General features: G+C 45.0%; 1 protein-coding gene across 3 annotated transcripts; it reads left to right on the top strand.

Moving 5' to 3' along the window:
* The first annotated feature begins 134 nt into the window (after positions 1-134).
* Positions 135-20453, top strand: LOC119399607 (coiled-coil domain-containing protein 137). 3 transcript variants are annotated; one of them, XM_037666412.2, is made up of 6 exons: positions 135-341; positions 10540-10682; positions 12390-12651; positions 13265-13356; positions 14886-14971; positions 19186-20453. In XM_037666412.2, the coding sequence occupies exons 1-6, from the start codon at positions 250-252 to the stop codon at positions 19375-19377; spliced, it is 867 nt and encodes a 288-aa protein (XP_037522340.1). In that variant the 5' UTR covers positions 135-249; the 3' UTR covers positions 19378-20453. The 3 variants fall into 3 exon arrangements, with proteins under 3 accessions (XP_037522340.1, XP_049273743.1, XP_037522339.1); XM_049417786.1 differs by lacking the exons at positions 10540-10682; positions 12390-12651; positions 13265-13356; positions 14886-14971; positions 19186-20453 and adding an exon at positions 2468-5556 and having other exon boundaries at positions 237-341; XM_037666411.2 differs by lacking the exons at positions 135-341; positions 10540-10682; positions 12390-12651; ... (1 more) ...; positions 14886-14971; positions 19186-20453 and adding exons at positions 673-847; positions 2468-5556.
* Positions 20454-21988: the final 1535 nt, after the last annotated feature.

Raw genomic sequence — 21988 nt, 5'->3', positions numbered from 1 at the left:
TGGTACTAACTCGCGGTGGAACAAATACTTTATTTGTACGCGAGTCACATTTATTTGTTCGCGTATATTTTTAGAGCTTGTCGACAAACGCGGTCTGAATTAATGTGATCACAGCGAATGCGAAACCACGCCTCGGCTTGTTGTTTATATTCAGCCCTGGAGCAGCGGGTAGCTGTGGTGCTGCTTGACGATCCACGTGTTGTTTGCGATTGTCGTGTAATTTCCCTGGACTGCTTAGCGCTGTAAAAAATGGGACGCAGAATACCGAAGAGTCGCCGGCACAAAAAGCTGAAGTCTGTTGACCCCTTTCGGAAGGATGCTGGTGCGCCTCAGAAAGACGAGTGAGTCGACCGAAACACGTCTATCGCTTGCATGCGTATGTCTCCCGAAGCGTATGTCGCTAAATATTTCGGTGTAAACATTCGCCACATTTTGCCTTCGTTGTGTGAATGAGGGGGTACTAGTTACGCTGGCTGTAGTGTTACCACGATTTCTTTTCAGTTGACTTTCGCACATGTTTTCGGGAAGATCGCTGCACGCATAGAGTTAATATATTAACTCTATGGCTGCACGTCGGACTGCCTGGATGGATGGTCGCACTTCCCTCACTTCCCTCTCGAAGTGCTATGATGGCGTTATTTTGACGTCCGCGCCATCTGCTCAATCTAGGCGTAACCTGTCATGGTGTCTGATGGTGTCCGCCATTACGCAGTCGTGAGAAAAGTGGACGCGAACTTGGCGCGCATTCGCCCCATTTTTGAGCATGGTTGGTTTCTGTTGCGTGCCGTCTTGTCGTCAGAAGTTTGTCAAGCAAAAGAATGACCCCGGGTGCACATTTGAAGAAAAGGTAAGCCTACGTTTCCTCATGTAGCAACAGCGGGTGTCCGTTCGCCTGGCCACGTTTGATTTTTGCATAGCGTGGGTAAGGTCTTTACGGGGCCATGGTCTGCTTTCGCTTTTGTGGTCGCATTTACAGATCCGTTAGGGCGTACGGCATTTCAGCAGCTACTTCATGTAGCGTGCTTACAAACAAAAAATAAATAAAGATGCGTCCGCTTTTGCATGCACTTCGCTTGGAGCGGAGGACTAAAGTCATGCGCGCAGTCTTTTGGCTTGTGTGTGTGACATGTATCAGCGAATGAATGTGAATGCACGTAGTTGGCAACTGATACAGATAAGTACATTCGGAAATTTAGCGGCATATGTAAAGAAATAGAGGGGGTGGGGGGACATTCACTAAATGACAAATACTCACTTCAATGAGCCAAGGAAAGTACAGGAGATGTTATATGTAGTAATTATTATATAAATGTAAAAAAAATTAAAAGTGGATGAAAAGACAACTTTTCGACTTGTGTTTTTGTCCACTTCGCATTTATATCATAATAACTACAGATGACATGCCCTATACTTTCCTTTGCTTGATTGTCTGTTCTCATTTTGCTTGATTGTTGGTTAGTTCTCATTATTGTTGTGTTTAACAAATAAAATTGAGCCCTTAAATTGCCCTTCTCTCGTAAATGCCCTCACTGTGTGTTTGTCAATGCACAGTGGGTGTAACGAATTTCTGATTAGCGAATACTTCAGTTGGACGAACTTGATGAATTGACCCGGGCTCATTTCTGGAGTCAGTTTGACATTCTGCGCTGGCATAGGCAGATTAAAATCCTGTAACTCTAGTTGAGTCTGTAGGGTGCATTGGAAAGCTGCAAGACTTAGGGTCTCGGCATAAAGTTGTGCCAGAGAAAATGCGCAAACACAGACTTTCTGGACAGCCTTGCTACTTCTTGCGCCATAAAAGCACCAGTGGAAACTGAAATCGCAAATTCTTTTCCAAAATGAGATAGGCAGCAACACAGCTGTTACGCACTCCGTATGTATTGGCGTACGTAACTCCATAAATTGCATTTCACAATTGTGACTCTGATGTCTCCTGTGCCCTGTGCTGTTCCATATTCGAGCGAATGTTCAGTTGAGTAAACTTCCAGTTAAATGAACTATTTCACTGGATCCCTTGAAGTTCGCTCAAGTGAGAGTTCACTGTATCTAGCATATACATGCCAACTGAACTGAACTGAACTTTATTTGGTCCTTGAAAGAGCAAGTCACCCTAAGGGGGCTCGTCCGCGTCCACGGCGAGACCGGTAGGTGAAACTCGATGGCCAGGTCGTGGGCAACTTAGAAATTGGGCTTGAGGATCACTATAGTCATGCATCAGTGCATGAATCAGAGCACTGATTGGCTGCATTAGTATACAATGAAATTTAACTTCGTGGACCACAAGTTAGCTCAGCGTGAGCAGACACTGTAGAAGCACACAAAGCAGTGTCAAGCTCGTGCAAGGAGTTTGAGGTACATTGCCATTGTCCCAGCTTTTGGGTTCTACTTGTTCTTTTTTATGCATCATACTCTCGTTAAGAACGTGCTCAGCCTGGTATTAGCTAATAGTAAACTGAATCTTTTCCAGATTTCGTTCGTCCGCTTGCCCTACAGGAACGAGGAGCTGCTCCAGAAGTGGCTGGAGGCCATCACAAGGGACGAGAGCAAGGAAATCAAGTTTAACTACGCGTCGGTACTGTGCTCAAAGCACTTCGACGAGGACGACTTCTATCGCGGCTACGTGAACTGGCAGGCGCCACCTCAAGGATGGCGCGGTGCCCCACATTTTCACCGGCAGGGCGTCTAAGACGGGCACTGCCGAACGCAGCCGTCCCGTTCCCAACGCAGCTGCGCTCATCAAGAAAGTCATGGGCAATTCCAAGTACCGCATGGTGCTGAGACAGCTCGAACAGACCCCGTCTTCAGTTCCTGAAGTTGCGACAGATGCGAGATTGGAGCACAACTATGACTCGTATGTTGTTGTCGAGAGTTGTGAAGTTGAAGCTGAGGAGGAGGAGGCAGCTATGGATTGCAACACCGTGATTATGGATCCTGTGCACACCTACTGCAAGCCAAAGCCCAAGGGTAGAATAGAGGAAGAAGACCAGCCAACCGAGGTGTTGAACCGAGATGAGGCCTCCCCAACATCAATGTCCCACTATAATGTGCACTTGATGGCGTCCAGCACGAATGATGAGACGAATTTGGACTTAGATGCAATGACGATCGATATTGAAGATAGTAATGCGCGCATTGATTCAAATCAGGGCATGGCCATTCTTCCGGACGATGCTGTCTCGGAAGTGCACTTTGAAACGGACAGGAAGGTTCCCATAGAATTTCTAGATCTTCCCAGCCACGTCACGCCTGGTCCTGTTCACTTGGAGGACGCTCACTCCAGCAATAGCGAGCAAGCGGGTGAGTTGGAAGGGCTTCCAAAGCGTGTCTTCCAGCTGGAAAAGGAGATTGAACGGATGAACCGTGTCATAGAGTGGTACCAGCAGGAGGCGAGCGATGCAAAAAAGGAAAAGTATCAGCTGGCAAAGACGGCAGAGTTGCTCGAGCAGAAGTGCCGTAACCTCGAGAAGTGGCGCTTCACAATCGAGAACTTCCGTCACAAGCCGAAGGACGTGCATTTTTACACTGGCCTTCCGGATTACGCGGCATTCGAGGACTTATTCCAGTGCTTGATCGGCAACAGGGTGGGGAGGGTAGCGAAGTCGTTGGGCGAAAAGCGCATGTCTAAACGTGAAAAGCTTTTCATGTTCCTCGTTAGGTGGCGGCTGGGACTGCCCGAGCGAGACTTGGCCTTCCGGTTCCATCTGTCGTGCTGCACAGTCTCTCGCATCTGTCTGAAATGGATCAAGTTCATCTACCAGAGCCTGGGGCGTCTCCGGTCTAGCCATCGCCTGCGCAGAAAAGGTCCACCGTCGACGCGTAGTGCGACGGAACTTGTTAGTGACTGCAACCAGAGTACATCAGACTCTAACTCCAGGCAGGAAGAGCTTTCAGATGGAGGCAGAGTGGTTAAATCGCTCTCCTTGAATACCGCCACGATATTCGTGTGCCCTCCCATGGACATGGAACTGGCGAGAAAGGTCACGCAGGCATACGACCGTCAGGAAGTGCCGTGCAGGTGACGGCAGCGTAGACGTTGAAGTCGTAGACATGTTATGCGAGGCGGGCCTTCCGTTGAATACATCGCGGCTTCTGGGCCAGCACCGGTTCCCTGGTGGCAATGTGCCAACAACAGACGATATTGTGATCGCTACGTGACGACGTGGAGCGTGCGATCCCTGAGATACGGAACTATCGCATATTTTATCAACCCTTCTTGCCTTCACTGCTTCCACTGGCAAACAGACTGCTCGCAATATGCGTGGTGCTCATCAATTTCTCAAAGTCTTGATTTCACTTTTCCAGCTAGTGGCTCTGTGCCTTTAAGCGTGAAACCCGGCAGTTTGGCAAAAAACGCGTGAAAGTTTTGGCATGGGAAAGACAGCCGTGTTACCCCTGCATTCTTCTCTGGCTACATCTACGCATAAGTGCGTCTTACATTTGCTTACACAGAAGTATGTCGTGCGTCTTGGATAAATGTTGCACACTGTATGGGTTAATGTGGCACGTAGTTGGCATGTGCATTTGCATAAAAGGCATCAAGGTAGGGGCAAAAGGGCTGCAGATGCCCTTGAAAAAGCAGATAACTGTGATACACTTATAAAATAAGGAAGGTAGCACCAACATAAAGGATATTTTGTGTTATGCCGTCACGGCTGTCAACTCTAACCTACTTGAGACTGCCTGATGTACTGTGTGATTGATGCCCAAGATTGGCATAGTATAAGCAGCTTAAGAACATTTCATGTCGTGTTGCACACGTCCTCTTTGCTTGCAAATAAAGTTCAGAAATGGGCTTAATGGAGTATGAAGTTGTTTACCAGAAAATGTGAGAGCGTATAACTTTTGTACCCTGTAATGCCAAACATGTCACAGAATATGTAGCAACAAGTGCAGAGGCCCAGCTGTAAAACTTCAGAATGTACTGGCCATTTTACACGGTTTCATATTTGAATTATTCAGTGTAACTTGTTATGGTCGGATGTGCAGAACTGAAAAGTAGATCTTTAATCACAAGCACTCTCCATCAAAAGTTAACGGGCCTCAGGTCCTGTAAGGAAGCTGAAAGTGATCGCTGTTTCAGTCTACAGGAACACTTGGCGCTGGTAGTAGTAAATTCACTTACCATGTGCCAGTATTCTGACATCCGTATTTTCTCATCGGCTGACAAGTCTCTTGGGACTTGTGCTGTATTCAACGTATAGTTACTTGCCCCTGGCTGCCATATTTGTTTTCGGTACGTCCGAAGCATTGTATGTACTTGACCAAAAGCATGCGGACCAGATGTTCTGGAAATGGCTCGATGCATCAGCTTGTACCTGAAACTGGTGACTGCTGTGCATATTTCGCTTTGAAAACATTGCAATGCAATAACCAGCTGTCACCTTGCTAGTCTTAGTTTCCAGGAGTTTCCTTCCTTATTTGAGACCCACTGATTCGCATGGATCCTAATTGCAGCTGCGCATGCCTCAGTGAGAAAAGTACCAAACTTTTCGCTCGGAAAAGACTTTCTTTCACAAAAGTGTGTTTAGCGTGTACAGAGCTGTTGTACTGCAACCCTGACTGTCATTTGTTACAGCATTAACAGATGGCTGTGAAAATTTACCCTAAACATTTGCTTGGAAATAAATTCCTGTATTTGACTTCATTAGTGTTTTGTTGACTCTGTAGTCATTTAGCTCATTCACAACGGGCGTACAAACATTGACCGCTTTCAAAGCATCACTTACGAGAGGATGGGGTTGCAAAGCTGAGGCACTTAGCTGCTGCATCTTGTGATGCATGTGTAATATACTCCTGGAATGAACATCACATAAATAAAATTTGCATTGCCACTGAAACACAGCAATATATGTGCCTCCCTTGATGAACAGCTACTATTGCTTCAATGGGAGCCCTTACCTAGCTGGAAAAGGAAGAAGGCTATTCACTGTGATGCAGTGTTCAAGTTTCATTTCATTTAGTGATAGTGTGTACCTAGGTAGGTAGGGCTATTGCCGGATCACACACAAAAAGAGAATCTTTTACAGCGCCATTTTCAGAAACTGTGCTTATGGTTCTTTTTTAAAACGAGACTATCAGGGACTGAAAGTTTGGTTCCATCTAACAGGAGTTTTCTTTACTGAGGAGGATGTATGGCAGTACTGCAGACAAATGCAAAATGAATTGAACTGGAGGCAGTTGTTCTGTTTAAGCTGTTTCCTTAACCCTTTGTAGGTTTGCCTATATTTTTGACACGTTGATATAAAAACCGGCTGTGGTATGTTGATATAAACTACAAAGAAATAGTATAAAACAAATTTCATCAAAATCAAGCCAGTAGTTTTATGAAAAAAAGTCCACTGACTTCTCATGAGTCCCACTGACTCATGAGAACGTTCTCAAAAAGTGGGAAAACACTGTCCCACTGTCTCGTGAAGGCACCATCTCGCGATTTCATCAGTGGGTATTTGGGACGAAACAGCCGAAGCAAGTGGCACAGAGTACCGCTTCTCAAGGTGTGCTGAGGAAAGGTGTGGGGATCTCATTTCCAGCAGTAGAACACAACCTGCAGCTGCACCTCTTGTGAGCCTTCGTAGCGCTGTGGTCTGTTCCTGTAAAGCTTACTTCACCGCATGCACCAACCATTTTTTCGTCCATTTGCCTGTCCTTGCTGTGGCTGTTGAAATTGTCGAGTACGGCTGTTGTTCCTGAATATGTGCCTACTTTTCAAGAGGTATATGATATCAAGAAAAATATTCCCACGCACCAATATCCGCAATTACCCTGAGGGATGAGCGTTGCAATTTCGCAGGGGTTGTGATTCGATGCATCTATCGGTCAAGTTACTGTGCAAATTTACAAAAACACATGACTGGAAGCTAAAATCGCCTCTGAAAAACCATAAAAGAAGGAAATTCAACATTTTGATTGGCAGGTTCATAGGTCAGCAAACTCACTCGTGAGTCGACTCACTCAGACTCATATAGAGACGCGAGTCTGAGTCTGAGTGAGTCCGGGTGAGTAAAGTTTCTGTGAGTGTGAGTCCGAGTGAGTTCGGTTGAGAAAAATTTTATTGAGTCTGAGTCCGAGTGAGCCCTAAGGGCAAAACATATTGCATGAGTGAGTCTGAGTGAGCTCCACATTTTTTGCCGACCTATGGTTCTATCTACTCAACTTCAGCATAACTATCAGCCTTATGTCAGCTCGTGTTTATACTCACGTATACACCCACATACTTCAACGCACTACCGTTCATACGTGAGCTCATTATTTATTGATCAGAGGCGTGAGTTGAGGAGGGAGAGGAGGAGGGTGTGCCTTGACCTCCCCCCGCAAACTTTTTCCCGGGAAGTTACTGATAAAATTTTCTCGTGTGAGTCATCTCTTCCATAAAAAGGTCCTTATTGAACTGCAAACTCAGATAACTCATATTTGAAGGTACGAGATCAAAAGGTGCTAAGTAGCGCAGCGATTATGCGAGATATTGGCGTTAAAGGGCATTGACATTAGGGTAAAAAAAGGCTAATTCTAGGCTAACGGACTCATGAGTCGACTCACTCAGACTCAGATCAAGCCGTGAGTCTGAGTGAGTTCCAGTGAATTATATTTTGGTGAATCTGAGTCCGAGTGAGTTCGGTTGAGAAATATTATAGTGAGTCTGAGTCCGAGTGAGTCCGGATGAGGAAAAGTTTGGCGAGTCTGAGTCCGAGTGAGCCCCAAGGGAATGGCATGTAACAATATGTTTCGTGAGTGAGTCTGAGTGAGCTCCACATTTTTGCCGACCTATGGGTAGGTTCTTTCTATCTGAAGAAGAGGAAAATTCATAAGCTATCATAAAAAATTGATCGAAATTCAACGCCATTGTAACACTACTTCCGCCCATCAAAAGCGCGGTAAAAGAATTTTCCTCGATGTTACGAAGACTTTGGTAACATATGAGTGTCTTAGCGTTGCGCTAATTGCAACGGGTGACATGGGAGAAAATTTTTTCTGCAGACTGAAAAGTGGGCCCTCTGTGTCCCGCTGTTGCACAAAGGGTTAACAGAGATTCCGCTGTACTAGCAGATACACGAAAGTCACTCTTATAACATAATCAGTTGGAACACATACATTCTGTATGTCTTGAAAAGAGAGAATGAGGGGGTAGTGCATTGATTATGCAGAAAAGAGTGACATTTCAGGATTACTGAAGCAGTCATTAAAATGACAAAAAAAATACCATTGAGCAGGGAATGTCACTGAAGCCAGCATTTCGACAAGTGCACTTCTCTTTGTCAGGACAGCAACTGCCTTCCTCAGCATCGTGTTCAGGTACCCTGTGCTCACTCTCTCCCACCTTAAGAGTGGAGAAGGAGAGATTGAGGTGAGGAAAAGACTCTATATCTGCAGCTTTATAAAAGGAAAAAAATTGCCAGCAGCCACCCAATTGTAGCACGCTGCTACAAGGAAATCAAAGCTTTCTCAGGACGGAAGCTTCCTAGGTGACAAAAAAATTCGTCACAGTTCGGAGATTGAACCCAGGACCAATGCCTGTCTGGGATGGTCATTCTACCAATTTAGCTAACTGGGCGCTAGCAATTAGTAATGCAAGAATGGATTAATTGACGACTCAAAGCCCATGGATACTGCAAGTCAGTTCTGCAGAATCTTGAAAGGTGGCACAAGAGTTATGAAAGGAAAGAAGCTTGCAACTACCCACGAAGGAAATCTGTTTTGTCGCAATATCTCTGGTCTGTATGACTTGTGCTCACAAATCTACAGTGCAAGACATTTGCTCACCTATGCCTGTGCAGGGTCTTCATCTTATAACTTTTTAAAATTTAACTTTCACAATTCTTTTGCCACCTTGCAGGATTCCAACAGTAACCATTTGCAGGTTTAGTTGGGAGCACGGCACAGCGTCAAGAAGAGAAAGCATGTGTGCAAAGGAGGGAAAGGGTAGGAGGGGGATATTGAGCTAAAAAGATTGGTATGACAAGTAAGGGGTCGGTGTTGCATAGTAAGGCACGAATGCGCATACAAACCCACTAGAAATAAAGGAAGCAAGTGTGTGTGTGCGTGTGTGTGTGTGTGCGCACGCCCAGGGTGTGTACTGGTTTTGTTCACATTAACAGGAAAGAGGGGTAGAGTCATGTTGCTGAGTCATGATTCCTCTGGGATTGAAGAAAATGGCGCCGTTGTACTTTTCCAACAAATACACAACAGGGTGGGCAGCAAATGAAGACGAGAATTTCTTGGTAGGAATGGTTAAAAACAGTTAGTGAAAGGGCTTAAAGGGGCCCTGCAACAGTTTTTGAGCTTGGTCAGAAAACGCTGCTGATCCGTGGTCGAGTATTCTGAGAACATGTGAGCCCAACATTGTAGTGCAGCACGCAACCCAGAATTTACAGTTAATTTTCAAAGTCAGCTCGATATTGGTTGCTCTTCTCTCGACAAATGATACCGTAATTCAAAATGACCGTGTCATAAACCGATAGTCCAAGGCCATTGGCTGATTTGAGCATCGTGAGCTTTGTAGTTACCGCGGCCGCAGCTGGGTGATGCAACATGCCCGCACTGCACTCTATAGCACCGAGTTACACAGAGTATAGAATTACACCAGTGCGCTCACGATCACACTGAAAGTAAACCGCATGTTCAAAAAAAGAAGGAAATGAAAGTGCTTAAGGTCATTACGCATGCTTACGAATGGCCATAGCTTCTTGCCCCCTTCTCATCCTCCCCTGCGTAGCTTTCAGCACGCTCATTGGTATGAAACCTTCTTTTTTTTTTTTTTTCCTTGACATACTTGACGGATACTAAAAATTTTTGTTGCAGTATATCGTGAGGCTTGAAAAATTGTTGCAGGGCCCCTTTAAGTGTGACTGGTTGTAGGTATGCACCTCCTATGTCAGAGAAATTCGAGAGATACCTTCGAAACGTGTATACCCATTGCCTGGAGTGCCTATTTCGGTACATTACATAAAGTAGTGTCCCACAGTGGGGCACTGCATTCGGTTCTGGACGGTCATTTTGTGGTTACACCAAAATTGACTATAAATAACGATCCCAGCCTTAATTATATGTTACGTTTGAGCATGCATTTACACTTCAATGTCGCGTTCATCAGACAAAAAGCATACCGTAAGATTCCGAGCAAGCACCCCCCCCCCCCCAACGAAGTCGAAATTGCCGGCATATTGGGGGGGGGGGAGGCTATCTCGAAACGGCACCAAAATTCAAGATGGCGGCAAAATTTTCGCGCCGGAAAAAAAAAGCCAATGCGCATGGGTTAAAATTTTATTACAGTGAACTTTATTTAGGCCCAGGATTTGTTGTAGCTCTTAATCGCTTTCAAAACCATCGAAAGACTCCTTCAGTGAGTTGCAAAAAACCGGTCGCAGCATTCCGCTTGAAGTCCGCCTCGGTCTTCAGATACCGCCATGGCACGCTTTTCGTGGTGGTTGCTGCTATGGCTCCATGAGTTGGGTGTAACCAGCGTTCAACCACGGCATTTTTTAGTAAACAAATAAAATAAAATGCAGCATTTGACATTCCTATGGTGCTTTTCCTGTGTTGCAGTCCTCGTGCAAACAGACCACCAAAGAGCCTGGAACAGGAAGTGCCTCGTAGCTTCAAGGTTCTGTTTGATGGCATGAACGATGACGAGGAACCCGCCGAAAAGCGGCGAAGGAAGCGCAAGGCATCCAAAAACCTCATCACAGGTGAGCTCTCTGAAGGCCTCGCTAAGAAGGGCAACACCACACTGTGGTGTTGTCTTCCTCTTTCTTCATTTTCGTTGTGTAATAAACAAGAACCAAACTTTTGCACAGTGTTATGCGAACTCACATGTGTCTTCTTTTAAGGGGGGACATTATTTCAGAAACATAGTTCTTATATTTTAAGTCAGATGTTCCGAGGAAGATGGAAACTTGAAGGGACGAATTTGTGTTGACAAATTTTTCAACCTTTATTTTTTAGTGTACTTTATTTAAAGGGGCCCTGAATCACCTTTCCAAGTAATCATCGAATTATGTCTGTATCGGATTCTATTGCCTCCGGAATCGCTTGCCGAACACTTTTCTCGAATTCATCAAGAACGAGCGGAGCAGAGAGATTTGTGACACGCTTTAAGCTCTTTCTTTCTTCTCTCGTCTCGACGTCGAACACTGGAAGCTACACAGGGAAGGATGGCAAGGAGGAAAGAAGTTACATCAACACGCATCATGACCTTGAGCACACGTGATTAAATGCAATCACTTTCTTCCGCTGTGATCCATGTGCATGAGTGTGGCTACTGTATTATGTTAACGCACTATGGAGTGCGGCACTGGCACGTGGTGGCACCCCGTGGCAAGAAGCGCATCTGATCCATGGAGTTTCCTACAATTACCTATAGGGAACTCTGGCACTCAATCGTTCAGCCACCATGGGTACTACACGGATTTGCCTAATCTTCGTGCTGACGGCTTTGAACGCACTTGTGGCTTTGTTTATTGCTGTGTTTTGGCGTTCGTTTCAGATAAAAGAAAGGACCATTGTGAACTTCGTGACCAGATTTGAATTGGTGAGCCTAAAAAGGCTGAAGTGGTGAAGTGGAGCTGCTGACTTTTGCTGTATTTCGTTTTGCGACAAAGCGGATGCAGGCGACGCGGAGCCAAACGGAGCCGAAAGAACGAAGTTTAGATAAATTCGTGTACTACCCATCATTCCCATGCTGGCTGAAGAGCCATGCATTGCAGCCCCCATAGGCACTAGCGCCAGAATTCCCTCTAGCAAATATTGTAGGAAACTCTATGATCTGATCTAATTGCCATTCTTGATTTATGTCGGCTATTAGCCAATAGCTTGCTACCTGTTGTTCGACATCAAACAGCAGGCACCCCGCCCACTGGAGAGAGTGAGGATGGGCCTCTATATGAAGAGAGCACGATTGAGAAAATGTCAGCATCACGCTCTGCTTGTAAGCTCTCCTCGCTGCGCATGAATGTAAGATTTGGCTGAGCTGTTCATAGCAGTGTCTGCTTTCCGCAAGGTGGGTTTTGTCACCAAGCCCGACGGGTGGTTCATGACCTGTTTAATCAAACTTTCAAAACTTGTGTACATTTATGTGCCGGTTTCAAGTGTGCAATTATTTCTGAAGTACAGTATCTAGTTTGTAAATTATCAAACATTTCATAGGCCTTGTTAGGAGCAATAGTTCTTCCTAAACTAAGAAAGTTACAAAGCAAATCAACAAATCGCAATAATCTGGAATGAAAACTGTGTTTCATGAAACAAGCATGGATATTGTAAGCTCACTTGAACAAAACTTATATCATGTTGAACTTTTGCGAGCGAAGTCTGAGCTTGCCATCGTCTCACTCGAGAATGTTAATGCGTTTACAAACACCGCACTTTTCGTGACTACGGCCTCCTACTCTCTTGTGCAGTGCAGCGGTGCAAGATGGAATCCGAGCAGCGTGGCATGACACGCCCGCTGAAGCCGTTGCCCGAGCGCCTCGAGCAGCAGCCCAATGAAAGCGACGACCAGTTTCTGAAGCGGCTAGATTACCTGGCAGGGAGGGCCTTCACCGAGGCTAAAATCGAGAACAAGTTCAACGTGCGCATCGACCGCGACGAGCAGGGCCATACCGTCGTCAACCCCAAGGGTGGCGATGCACTTGATAAAAGCTACGGGGCACGCAAGCGAGAGTGAGTGTCAAGCCTGCTTTATTCTAATGCTTAGCGGTTCGCCTTTACCTATTGTCTGTCCGTTCTGGTCCAAAGCATAAAAAAAAGCAATACAAGGTGTTGAACTGAGCTAGTTGGTACATTGTCAAAACGGATAAAAACCAGTGGGAAAAACAAGACACAGTGAAAAGAAAACGACGGGACAGGCTGGCATTTACAACTGAACACTATTTATACTTGACAGGCTAACTTATGCTTGCTGGCAACCACCTTGCGCACGTGTGAGCAACCATGCGTCGCAATATACAAAATCTCAGCTTGCTACCAGGGCGTTTAGAAAACTCGTCTCTTTAACAGACAGGTGCAATGACGTGTCACTGATGCTGGTGTTCCCCACTAGTTTTTATCTGTTTTTAAAAAAGCAAAGCTCAAAAGGCTAAAGTAGTGTAAACATCAAAATCGGACGGTAAACTGACTGTGGCGTGAGCATTGCGTGCTTGCAAAAAACGCTGTGACGAAATTTCTATGAGGATAGACGGCTTAAAGGTATTTTATTTTAATTTTGAAGTCCAGGAACATAGTGCCTAAAAATCCGGCCCCTAGTAATGACCTACATGACACTGTTCTCCTGCAGGAAGCGCAAGTTGCGTGAGCAAAAGCTGAAGGAGAAGAAGCGCCAAAAGCTGTCCACCAGGCAGCAGCAGAGTGACTTTGGCCACCTCAAAGGTACGGGCAGTGGATGCTTGCAGGCTGTGGTGTTGTATTTGCCCGAATGAAACGTGCATAGGTGTGTGTGAATATGAATTTATTTGGCTTGAAGCAGAGTCAAATCGAATGACAATTTAACGTCGAACATTATCTCAGTGAATAGTTGAACAGTGGAACTTGCTCAAAACTTCGACACGAGTGCTAGATGTTGACAAACCTAAAAGAAAGGGTTGTTCCTTACTTGCCAATATCAAAATTGTTTAATTTATAGACTGTCAGCTTATTTTAAATATCCTGTTATTCACATAATTTCGTGCAAAAATGAACGTTTGAAATTTCTTGTAATTGTGGCAACATAGCAACACAGAAAATGTTGCTAGGGTGCCCTGTCTGTCATTCTACCACCATGCCATCTCCGGTGCTGTTTGTTCTCATCCTAACGATGTATCAACCAGACCAGTTAGACGCACTCCTGATAGAAAATTAGTCTGCAGGTTTCTGCTTATTACTTTTATGTTTCAGTTTCTAATATGCTTAGTTTCATGGTGATAGAGCCTCACGGTCACGGCCACGTTTCTCATTCCTTTGCCATTGCAGTGTTGTGAAGTGCAGCCTCAATTGCATGGTGCAAGTGATTTATCCTGTGTTGTTCCCCACTTTTTATCTACATGTGGGCTAGCCCAATTTTGCTGTGTAAGCGTACAGTTTTGGTAAGCCCGCTTGCCACGGTCCTCAGTCCAGACCGCATGCGTGGTCTCTGAGGGCCTGATTGCCGACGAGTGTCAAACATCCCACAATGCCTGCAGGAAATGTGAGAGGATATAGGTGGCTAAGAAAACAATGCTAATGACTTGTGCATTATTAACTGTGCAAAGTATGTCGACACAGAAAAATTGAAACTGCAAGGTGATGATTGTCTTGTTGTTTCCTTTCCGTGTGTCTATGTCCTTGGTGCTGTTTATTGAAAATGTAATGACATCATCTTGATCAGCTGTCCCTACATTTTGCAATGACTTTGATTACGTGCTAAAGATGACTATTAAGGTGATAATATATCAATGCTTAACACATTGCAACTGTTCCTGCATAAAACTCATGCCATTGCTGTTTCATAACATTTTTATCACATCAATAATCAGTGTTGCAGTCATCAATGCAGACTTTGAAGGAAACAGTATGCTGGTAAAAAAAAGTAATGTTTTTGGAATTGTCTACTCATTTTCCCAAGAAACCAATGTATGTTTCGGTGCATCAAGCGGTAAGCTTTTAGCTTGGCGTACAAAACATGAGCTCATTAAAAACCAGCAGACAGTCTCTTTTAAATACATCCAGGCAATGCACATCATTCCATTGTATAATTAACCAAAAATACTGAGATGTGAATGAGTGCTTTTCATGGCACAATGAGGCTTGATACCCTGGGTGCTATGTCACAGGAACATCAAACTGCGCATTGCTGAAAAGTGAGAAATAAGTAACGTGGATCAGTGTGTTGCTGCAGGTGTAGATGTAGGAAGTGTCCATATGTGCTTTTGCCCACTGCCCAGATCAAGTGGCCTTTGGCGAGGTGGTCCACCATCCTCCAGACATCACGGCCCACGTCCGCAAGGCTGACAGCACCAAACTCTCAAAGGTGAGGGGCTGTGCTTGGTCTGCAATGAGAAATTTGATGGGGTCCTGTGTTTTAGCTGTTACAACCTCGCAAGAAAGGTTTGGCAGTTATTGCTGCGTTAACCTCGCTCAAGCTTAGCTGAAAGGTCACATCATTTGGCCAGCATCGTTCATTGATGCACTTGGAACGTTTTAGTGCGGGCTCAGTCTAGACAAGATTGAATAAACCAAAATAATTGTGGCACTTTAAAGGGGTACTGACACAAAAATTTTGGCCTCGTGTTTTTTTGCTGCAATGTGTTGCTGGAGGCTTGTTAGTCATAACACGGCACATCGTTTGCTGCAGCACACAACAGATAATAAATTACAGGCTCCTCATTACCGACCAGTGTCAGTTTCGGTTTCAAGAACGACAAGCCACCGGGTGCAACTATCACCACCTAGCGGGTGCAGCGCTCGATCACGTCAGCACACAGAACTGTGATGCACTTCTGCACGTTTCGCGAGCAGCCGCTGAGAAGTAGGCTGCTGGAGTGAACGCGGCAAAAAAACATGGCAGCTATGACGTCATTATAACTTCTTGCAGCGTGGTCACGTGAGGGAAATAGGGGCTCACCGAGGGTCACCTTTGAGGGTGTCAGTGGCGCGAGGGTGTCGATCGCTCACGCAAACTTCAAAATTCATTTAGAATACCTTCCAAGCTATGTTCGCTGTTGATATTTTGCAGACGATATATGCATGTTGACGGGAATTGATCCCGCAAGCTATCTCGGCCGCGAAATTTTGTGTCAGTACCCCTTTAACAAGACACAGGTAGTGCTTTAGTTTCAATGAGTGTATCTTTAATATTGCTATGCTCTTGTTTTGCTATTTTTATGTAACCGGTCCGTTACACATATAACCACTGCCTTGCGCAAACCGCGCTCGTATGTCCGGGAACCTTCCAGATTATTTTAGAATCTTCTGATAGACTTAAGCACGCAAATGCAAACAGTGGAGTTTATTCTGGAGCTAACGTGGCTGCCAGCGGTAAGGCTTGAATGTTTTGTTTTTTGCGAAAAGACGAGTTGTCGACCTTCACGTCGTATCATTGATCGTACCCTGGAGTGCCACGCTGCGGTTCACAAGAGCTGTTGATTTCTTCTTGTTGAACATAGAAGGAAGGTTAAGATTTGCTGATATGTAGCACAGATCTCTCTTGTGTCAAATTTATACTCTAAAACATTTGATTCTTGCTTACTTGCAAAGTAACCTTGACATCTTTTTGTATTTCTCACAGCTCTGTTACAAATTTTTTGTATAAGTACAGCAAACCTTGTTATAATGAAATAGCATTGGGACCATAAATTATCTTGTTATATCCAATATTCGTTGTAACAGAAATAGAAGTCGACTCTGAGAAATCAGCGATGTGGCCCAGGCAAACATTTTAGATACAAAAACGCATTATTCTAGGCTTCAAACCCACTATAAATGAGGTAACCCTTACCTGTCTGCTTGTGGCATTTCAAACTAAATTGACAAGAACATGATAAGGTGAAATTACAACAGAGCGCAGTTCATTTGGCAAAACAGGCCTGTGTTCACATTTATTTGAAGGATTTGATGCCTAAGAACATAAGTAAGCTGGCGTGAGTTGTCTTTAAATATTATGCAGTTTAAACTATACCTTCAGATTTCTGAGCCTTGCGCGAACCAAATATTTTTTCGTCACAGCTGATATGGCGGTGGCTGTCACGTTCTTGGTTTCGTTATAAAAAGAATAAATGTCATTGAAAATGAGGCGTGTCTAACTGAAGTTTGTATTTAGTTTGCTATAACTGATCATTCGCTATGGCAGTGTTCGCTGTAACGAGTTTCAATTGTAGTTATTTTCCTATCATATTTAATAAATATGTTTATTGGTGCTAATACTGGTGAAAAGAGAACTTCCTCTATAAATTGGTACTATGCACTTTGATATGGCGTGTTCTGCTAAATCCGAAAGATGTTTAGTGGAACATCCAACAAGTGCAAGGTGCGACCTCAGAAGTAGGCTTGTGCGAATAGTAAATTTTAGGTTCGAAGCGAATAGTGATTTGGTCGAATAATTTCGAACCGAATTAGAATAGTATATATCAGCATGTTATAAAGAAAAATAACCATATTTTCATGACCCAACTAATCTGCACAATATTTTTTAAGATTGAAACAAGGCATGTGTAAATGTCATTCTGTTTGGTTCAAAGGGAAGTGGAGGCAACTTTGAATAGTAGCAGGATTTGACTTTCGGTAGAATGCTAGTGATAGCCTGTAAAATACCTTATGTTTTAAAATTTACTATACTTAGAGCATATAAGCTTTTAAATTTTAAAAATGATGAATCAATGTGAGGGTAATTTGTTCATTTAACCTTGAAGTGGGGCTTCGCGGCTGTGCGCATTTTCCCTGGATAGGTGTATTCAGAATACAGCACCCCTCCACTGCAGTGAAACCACCTTTACTGGGGGTTACATGCTGTTTATATATGTCTATTCGTTCATTTCGAATACTTCTAAATTTTGAAGAATTCAAATTCGTTTCGAAGCGAATTTGAATATTCGGAGTGCTCGAATATTCACGCAAGCCTACTACGAAGCCATTCTGGTGTCATCTCTGAGACCACAGGCCGGCCTAGCTCATCTGGTAGAGTGAGGCTACTTGGCCTCCTCATTTACGTAGCAGAAACCACGCGAGAGCTGCGTTGAAGTCTGTATGAGGTGTGTAGTAGGTACGCTGCATTGTGTGCCATATGCGGCTCAGCTGCTACAGACTTGGCATCGTAGTATGCAAGCTGTTCTTTTCGAATGCATTGTTGTTGTTTTTCTCAGCAGCATGGATAAGTCAAGCAGAAAGCACAACTGAAGGACCATCTTATAGCAATAGAAAGCAGCTATTGTGAACGCTGTTGCATTGGTTGTGAAGTTATGTGTCACATATGATAAAGATTCTTTTACCGGTTTAATAAATTTTCAACGCATCAGTATATGGTTGCATAGCAGTTTCGTGGGCCACAAAGCTACTAGTATCTGGTTAGCATGTTTAAAGTTGTAGGAAAAATATGACATAGTAAAAAAACTGTGGTTCTCCATTCAACTACTAATTATACCAAGGTTTTACAGTATTGGACTGCAGTCTAATTTTCAAGCCATCCAGATCTTGATATATTTTTTAAGTGTAGGTCTAGGCTACGAGTAGATGTTAGCACATGGTGTTTTGTGCCTATCATCTGTCCTCATTGTCATTTGCTGTATTTTCTTGCATATAACCTGTTCCTGCATATAACCCACAACCCCAGCTACAAACCGTGGAAAAAATAAAAACTAAATAAAAGAACATCCCCAGCTTGCTTACATTACCACGCAGTAAGCCATGAAGCCACCTGGTGCATCGAAATTTGCATGCAATCCATATCTCTACTTTAGCTCCGAATGTTCTGTATACATATTTCAAGCAGGTTGTACGTGAAAAAATTACGGTACATTGTTCTTCTTAATTTTCTTCATCCCTATTCAATAGCACAGATTAGCTAGCTGGGGTAATGTTCCTCATACTGACGGCTCCTTCTTCGATATCATCAGATTTTAGATGCGAAGGCATCTCTTGCTCCGGGGTATGTCCCGCGGCATGGGCGTCGGCGTCCGCACTCACACTACGCATGCGCGACTTTCCTCCTTCCCTCTCTCCAACAGCTGCGCGTTACTCTCTCCACTTCTCTACCAGCACCTGCTTGCGCTTCTCCTGCGTTCTCGCTTCTGCTCTCGCTCCGCATGCGCTACTCTCCTCCTCTAGGCCCCTCTCCTTCAAGCGGGTAGAGCGCTGCGCGCGTTGTCCAGCGCTTGCTTCGGTTGACTCCTCTGAAATGCAGGCTCAACATGCCGAAATTCTCTCCTGCGCAACGCCGCGATGAGCGCCAGCGCATGTGCGTCATCTCCCCCTCTCTCTCCTATCCTACGCTGCCCCCTCCTCTCGCACGCCTCTCGACCGCGTTCCCCGCTCGCCCTGTGAGAATTAACTGCCAGGCTAGAGGGAAGACACAATGCGCGTAGTGTTCCTTTTCGCGCTCCACGACGCGAGGTCGGTAGCATGCCCGAGTTCGGTAGCATGCCCAATGAATGCCAACGGAACGCAGTCGTGCTCCGGCTTCGCATCGCCTCATGGTCCCCTTTAGCGGGAGATGGTGTAATTTTTTTTTCTCTGGTTGGTTCTGTAATGCAGCCTGGCAAAAAGGAGCTACTGCTCACCAAGATGCTGACAGGTGACACCGGCGACAAGCCAGACCTGACGGTCAAGCGCAAGGAGCTTCCGGACGGAGACCGGAAACGACTGGAGGCAGAGCGCCAGAGGGCGGTCTTCCTCTACCGCAAGATGAAGGCAGAGGCGGCGCTGAAGAAAGCCTCCGCAACGTGACCAACGTGAAGAGTGAGGGTTCGGGTAGAATGGACTGTACAGATGCATTCCTTGACTTGCGTGACTGGCGACTTCTCGTGCACATCGGTGACAATCATACCTTTCATGAAACGTTGAGAATTCTCCCTCTTTGCTCATGTGTTAGTTAAGAAGCAGCTCACTGACATTGCGCTTTGTTTCATACGTGTTGGGCAATGCTGTGGAAGCTGCGGAGGAAGTTTGATTATTCACGTGTTTACCTTCGCATGTTTCATAGTCAATCTTTGTTGTTGCAAATGCTTACACTTGGAGTTCTTGATCCTGTCATTCTGGCCCTACTCCTTGATAGCCTCCCTATCAGCTTTCAAGGCTGCCCGGAGGAGCAGTGGTGCGAGATTCATTGTGCAGGCCATAATATATTCTTTCATCAACTGTCAGTCCTATAGAGGCACCCAAACTGGGTTTCCTTTCAAACATTCTACCACTTTTTCATCCTTCTCATGAAACTTTGTCCAGCACACGAATTTCTGCCTAATTTATTTGCCCCAACATGCACAGCAAGTAGAATAAAGTTGCACCAGGCAACTGTTTCTGTGAAGAAAATGTGCACACAGTATACATACTGCAGTATGTGATATCGGGAGAACTGGTACAAGCTCCACATTGTCCTCTGTCTGGTGCAATGCTGACGGATTGGAATGCGACAAATTAGGGCTAAGTAATGCGCATACTTTCTAATCCACCGTCTCCAATTTGTGTCATATCGGCATAATTTCAACTCAAACGCTTACTTCAGAGTGAAAATTACCATTAGCAACCACATTCGTAGTAACATGATGCGGTTATTTCGAGAACTTGCACGTACCAGTCGTTATAATTAAAAGAAACTTGACGTCGCGTTTCAATCCGTGAGCACTGTACATTTCAGCCGATATTTGTTGCAATTCTTGTAACATTTTGAATCGATGCCCGTCTCCACGAAACGGCATGCAGTGCCATGGTGCATATGGTGGGTTTTGTGCTGCACGAAATACTGTTTGAAGGAATGCGTAACCATTAATAAAGCTTATTTAAAATGGAAGATATGTTCTCTTTTATCAAATGAACTGTTCTAATCAATTGTACAGTGCTCGTCAAATGAAACCCAAACAGCGGCAAGCCTTCGCATGGTATAGTGCGCGCTGTCCAGTTATCACCATTGACAGGCACGCGCATCCGGTTTGACCGCACTGCTCACAAGCGCGCCTGTCAATGGTGATGACAGGACTGCGCGCACTATACCATGCGAAGGCTTGCCGCTGTTCGGGTTTCATTTGACGAGCACTGTACATACACCAATAAAAATATTGACTTACTATTCACCTCATGCACCACCAATGGGGCGCTGCGAACTGACGCTCCGTTGACACAAATGGGGGATTCGGCTTTTGCCGTCCGCTAGGCTCTGGCTAGAACAGCAACATTTTTGTTATAGTTTGCTCACATCGCATGGCGCTCCTCAATTACTAGCTGTATTTTCTTGTGATAGTTCTATGATGGCTGGCAGCATTACAGGAGGTTAAGATATGTTTACATTTAACGTATCTTTTACGTACGCACAGTCATCGCGGTCAGGGTCATGCCCCCGAGTTACTAGTGTAACTTCCTGGGCTGGATGGCGCTGAAATATCTTACGTGAAATTGCGAACGTCTCACCAAGCGAGTTAACGGGAGTATACACTAACGAGAGTCTTCGCTTTTTACGGCTTATTCGCCAAAGTTAGCGTTGTGTGGACAGACTTGAGTTGAACAAAAATTCACACTTCACTCCCAACTGCAGTAATGTGGACCTGTGTACACAAAACGTTTGCCGACAAAATAAAATTCACAAGTTCACCGACCAGCGGGTTATTGCGGACAACTAGCATAGATTAGGCGAGTTTGGTGCACATTAAAAGTTTAGAACTTGTTACACGTGCTATCAGTGCCGAATAAAACACCAGCAGTGGTGCGCGTGGTACAGTTCGCACCCTTATGATTAGAGATAGATACGTTATTGTGGTTTGCCGCTTGTGAGCCACATTCATGCTTTCGATCGCGCAGTGCTGCCTAATCGGGTGTGTGCACCTGTCAATGGTGATGACAGGACGGTGTGCACTCTACAGTTTCTAATGCTTGGGCAATGCGCTCTGCTGTTTCATTTGACACCGATAGTACAGCTTGGTAAACAGCAGGAAAAATCGGCGAAAGGGCCCAGGAAGACGAGAAAGAGCACTCTTTCCCACCATTCTTTTGGCCCCTTTGCCTAATCATTGCCATTCTTTACCGCGCTGTATAAAGATTGAATATTTTAAGGCGAAAGCCTTACATTCCTCATCAAACGCGAAAATTGACCGTCGGCATCACGCGTCGGCGGCGTCAGCACGAGTGATGCAAAAAATCATCACGTGATGATGTCACAGATCGCCAAACTTTGTGACGTCATCGTGACATCACATCACGTGACGTCATCGCATGTCATCGTCGCTTTGAATTGCCTCCGTGAGTGGCCCACCGATCACGTAGGCAGTACAACGCCTGGTGAGATGTGGAAAGCTTGCAATGCCTCCGATCCTGGAGGCAGTGCAAAATCGCGTTAGGTTCAGAAAGCTTT

Source organism: Rhipicephalus sanguineus, chromosome 7, assembly GCF_013339695.2.
Source record: "Rhipicephalus sanguineus isolate Rsan-2018 chromosome 7, BIME_Rsan_1.4, whole genome shotgun sequence".
Classification (NCBI taxonomy): domain Eukaryota; kingdom Metazoa; phylum Arthropoda; class Arachnida; order Ixodida; family Ixodidae; genus Rhipicephalus; species Rhipicephalus sanguineus.
Note: the sequence above shows the minus strand (reverse complement) of the source record. Positions and strands in the feature narration are given on the sequence as shown.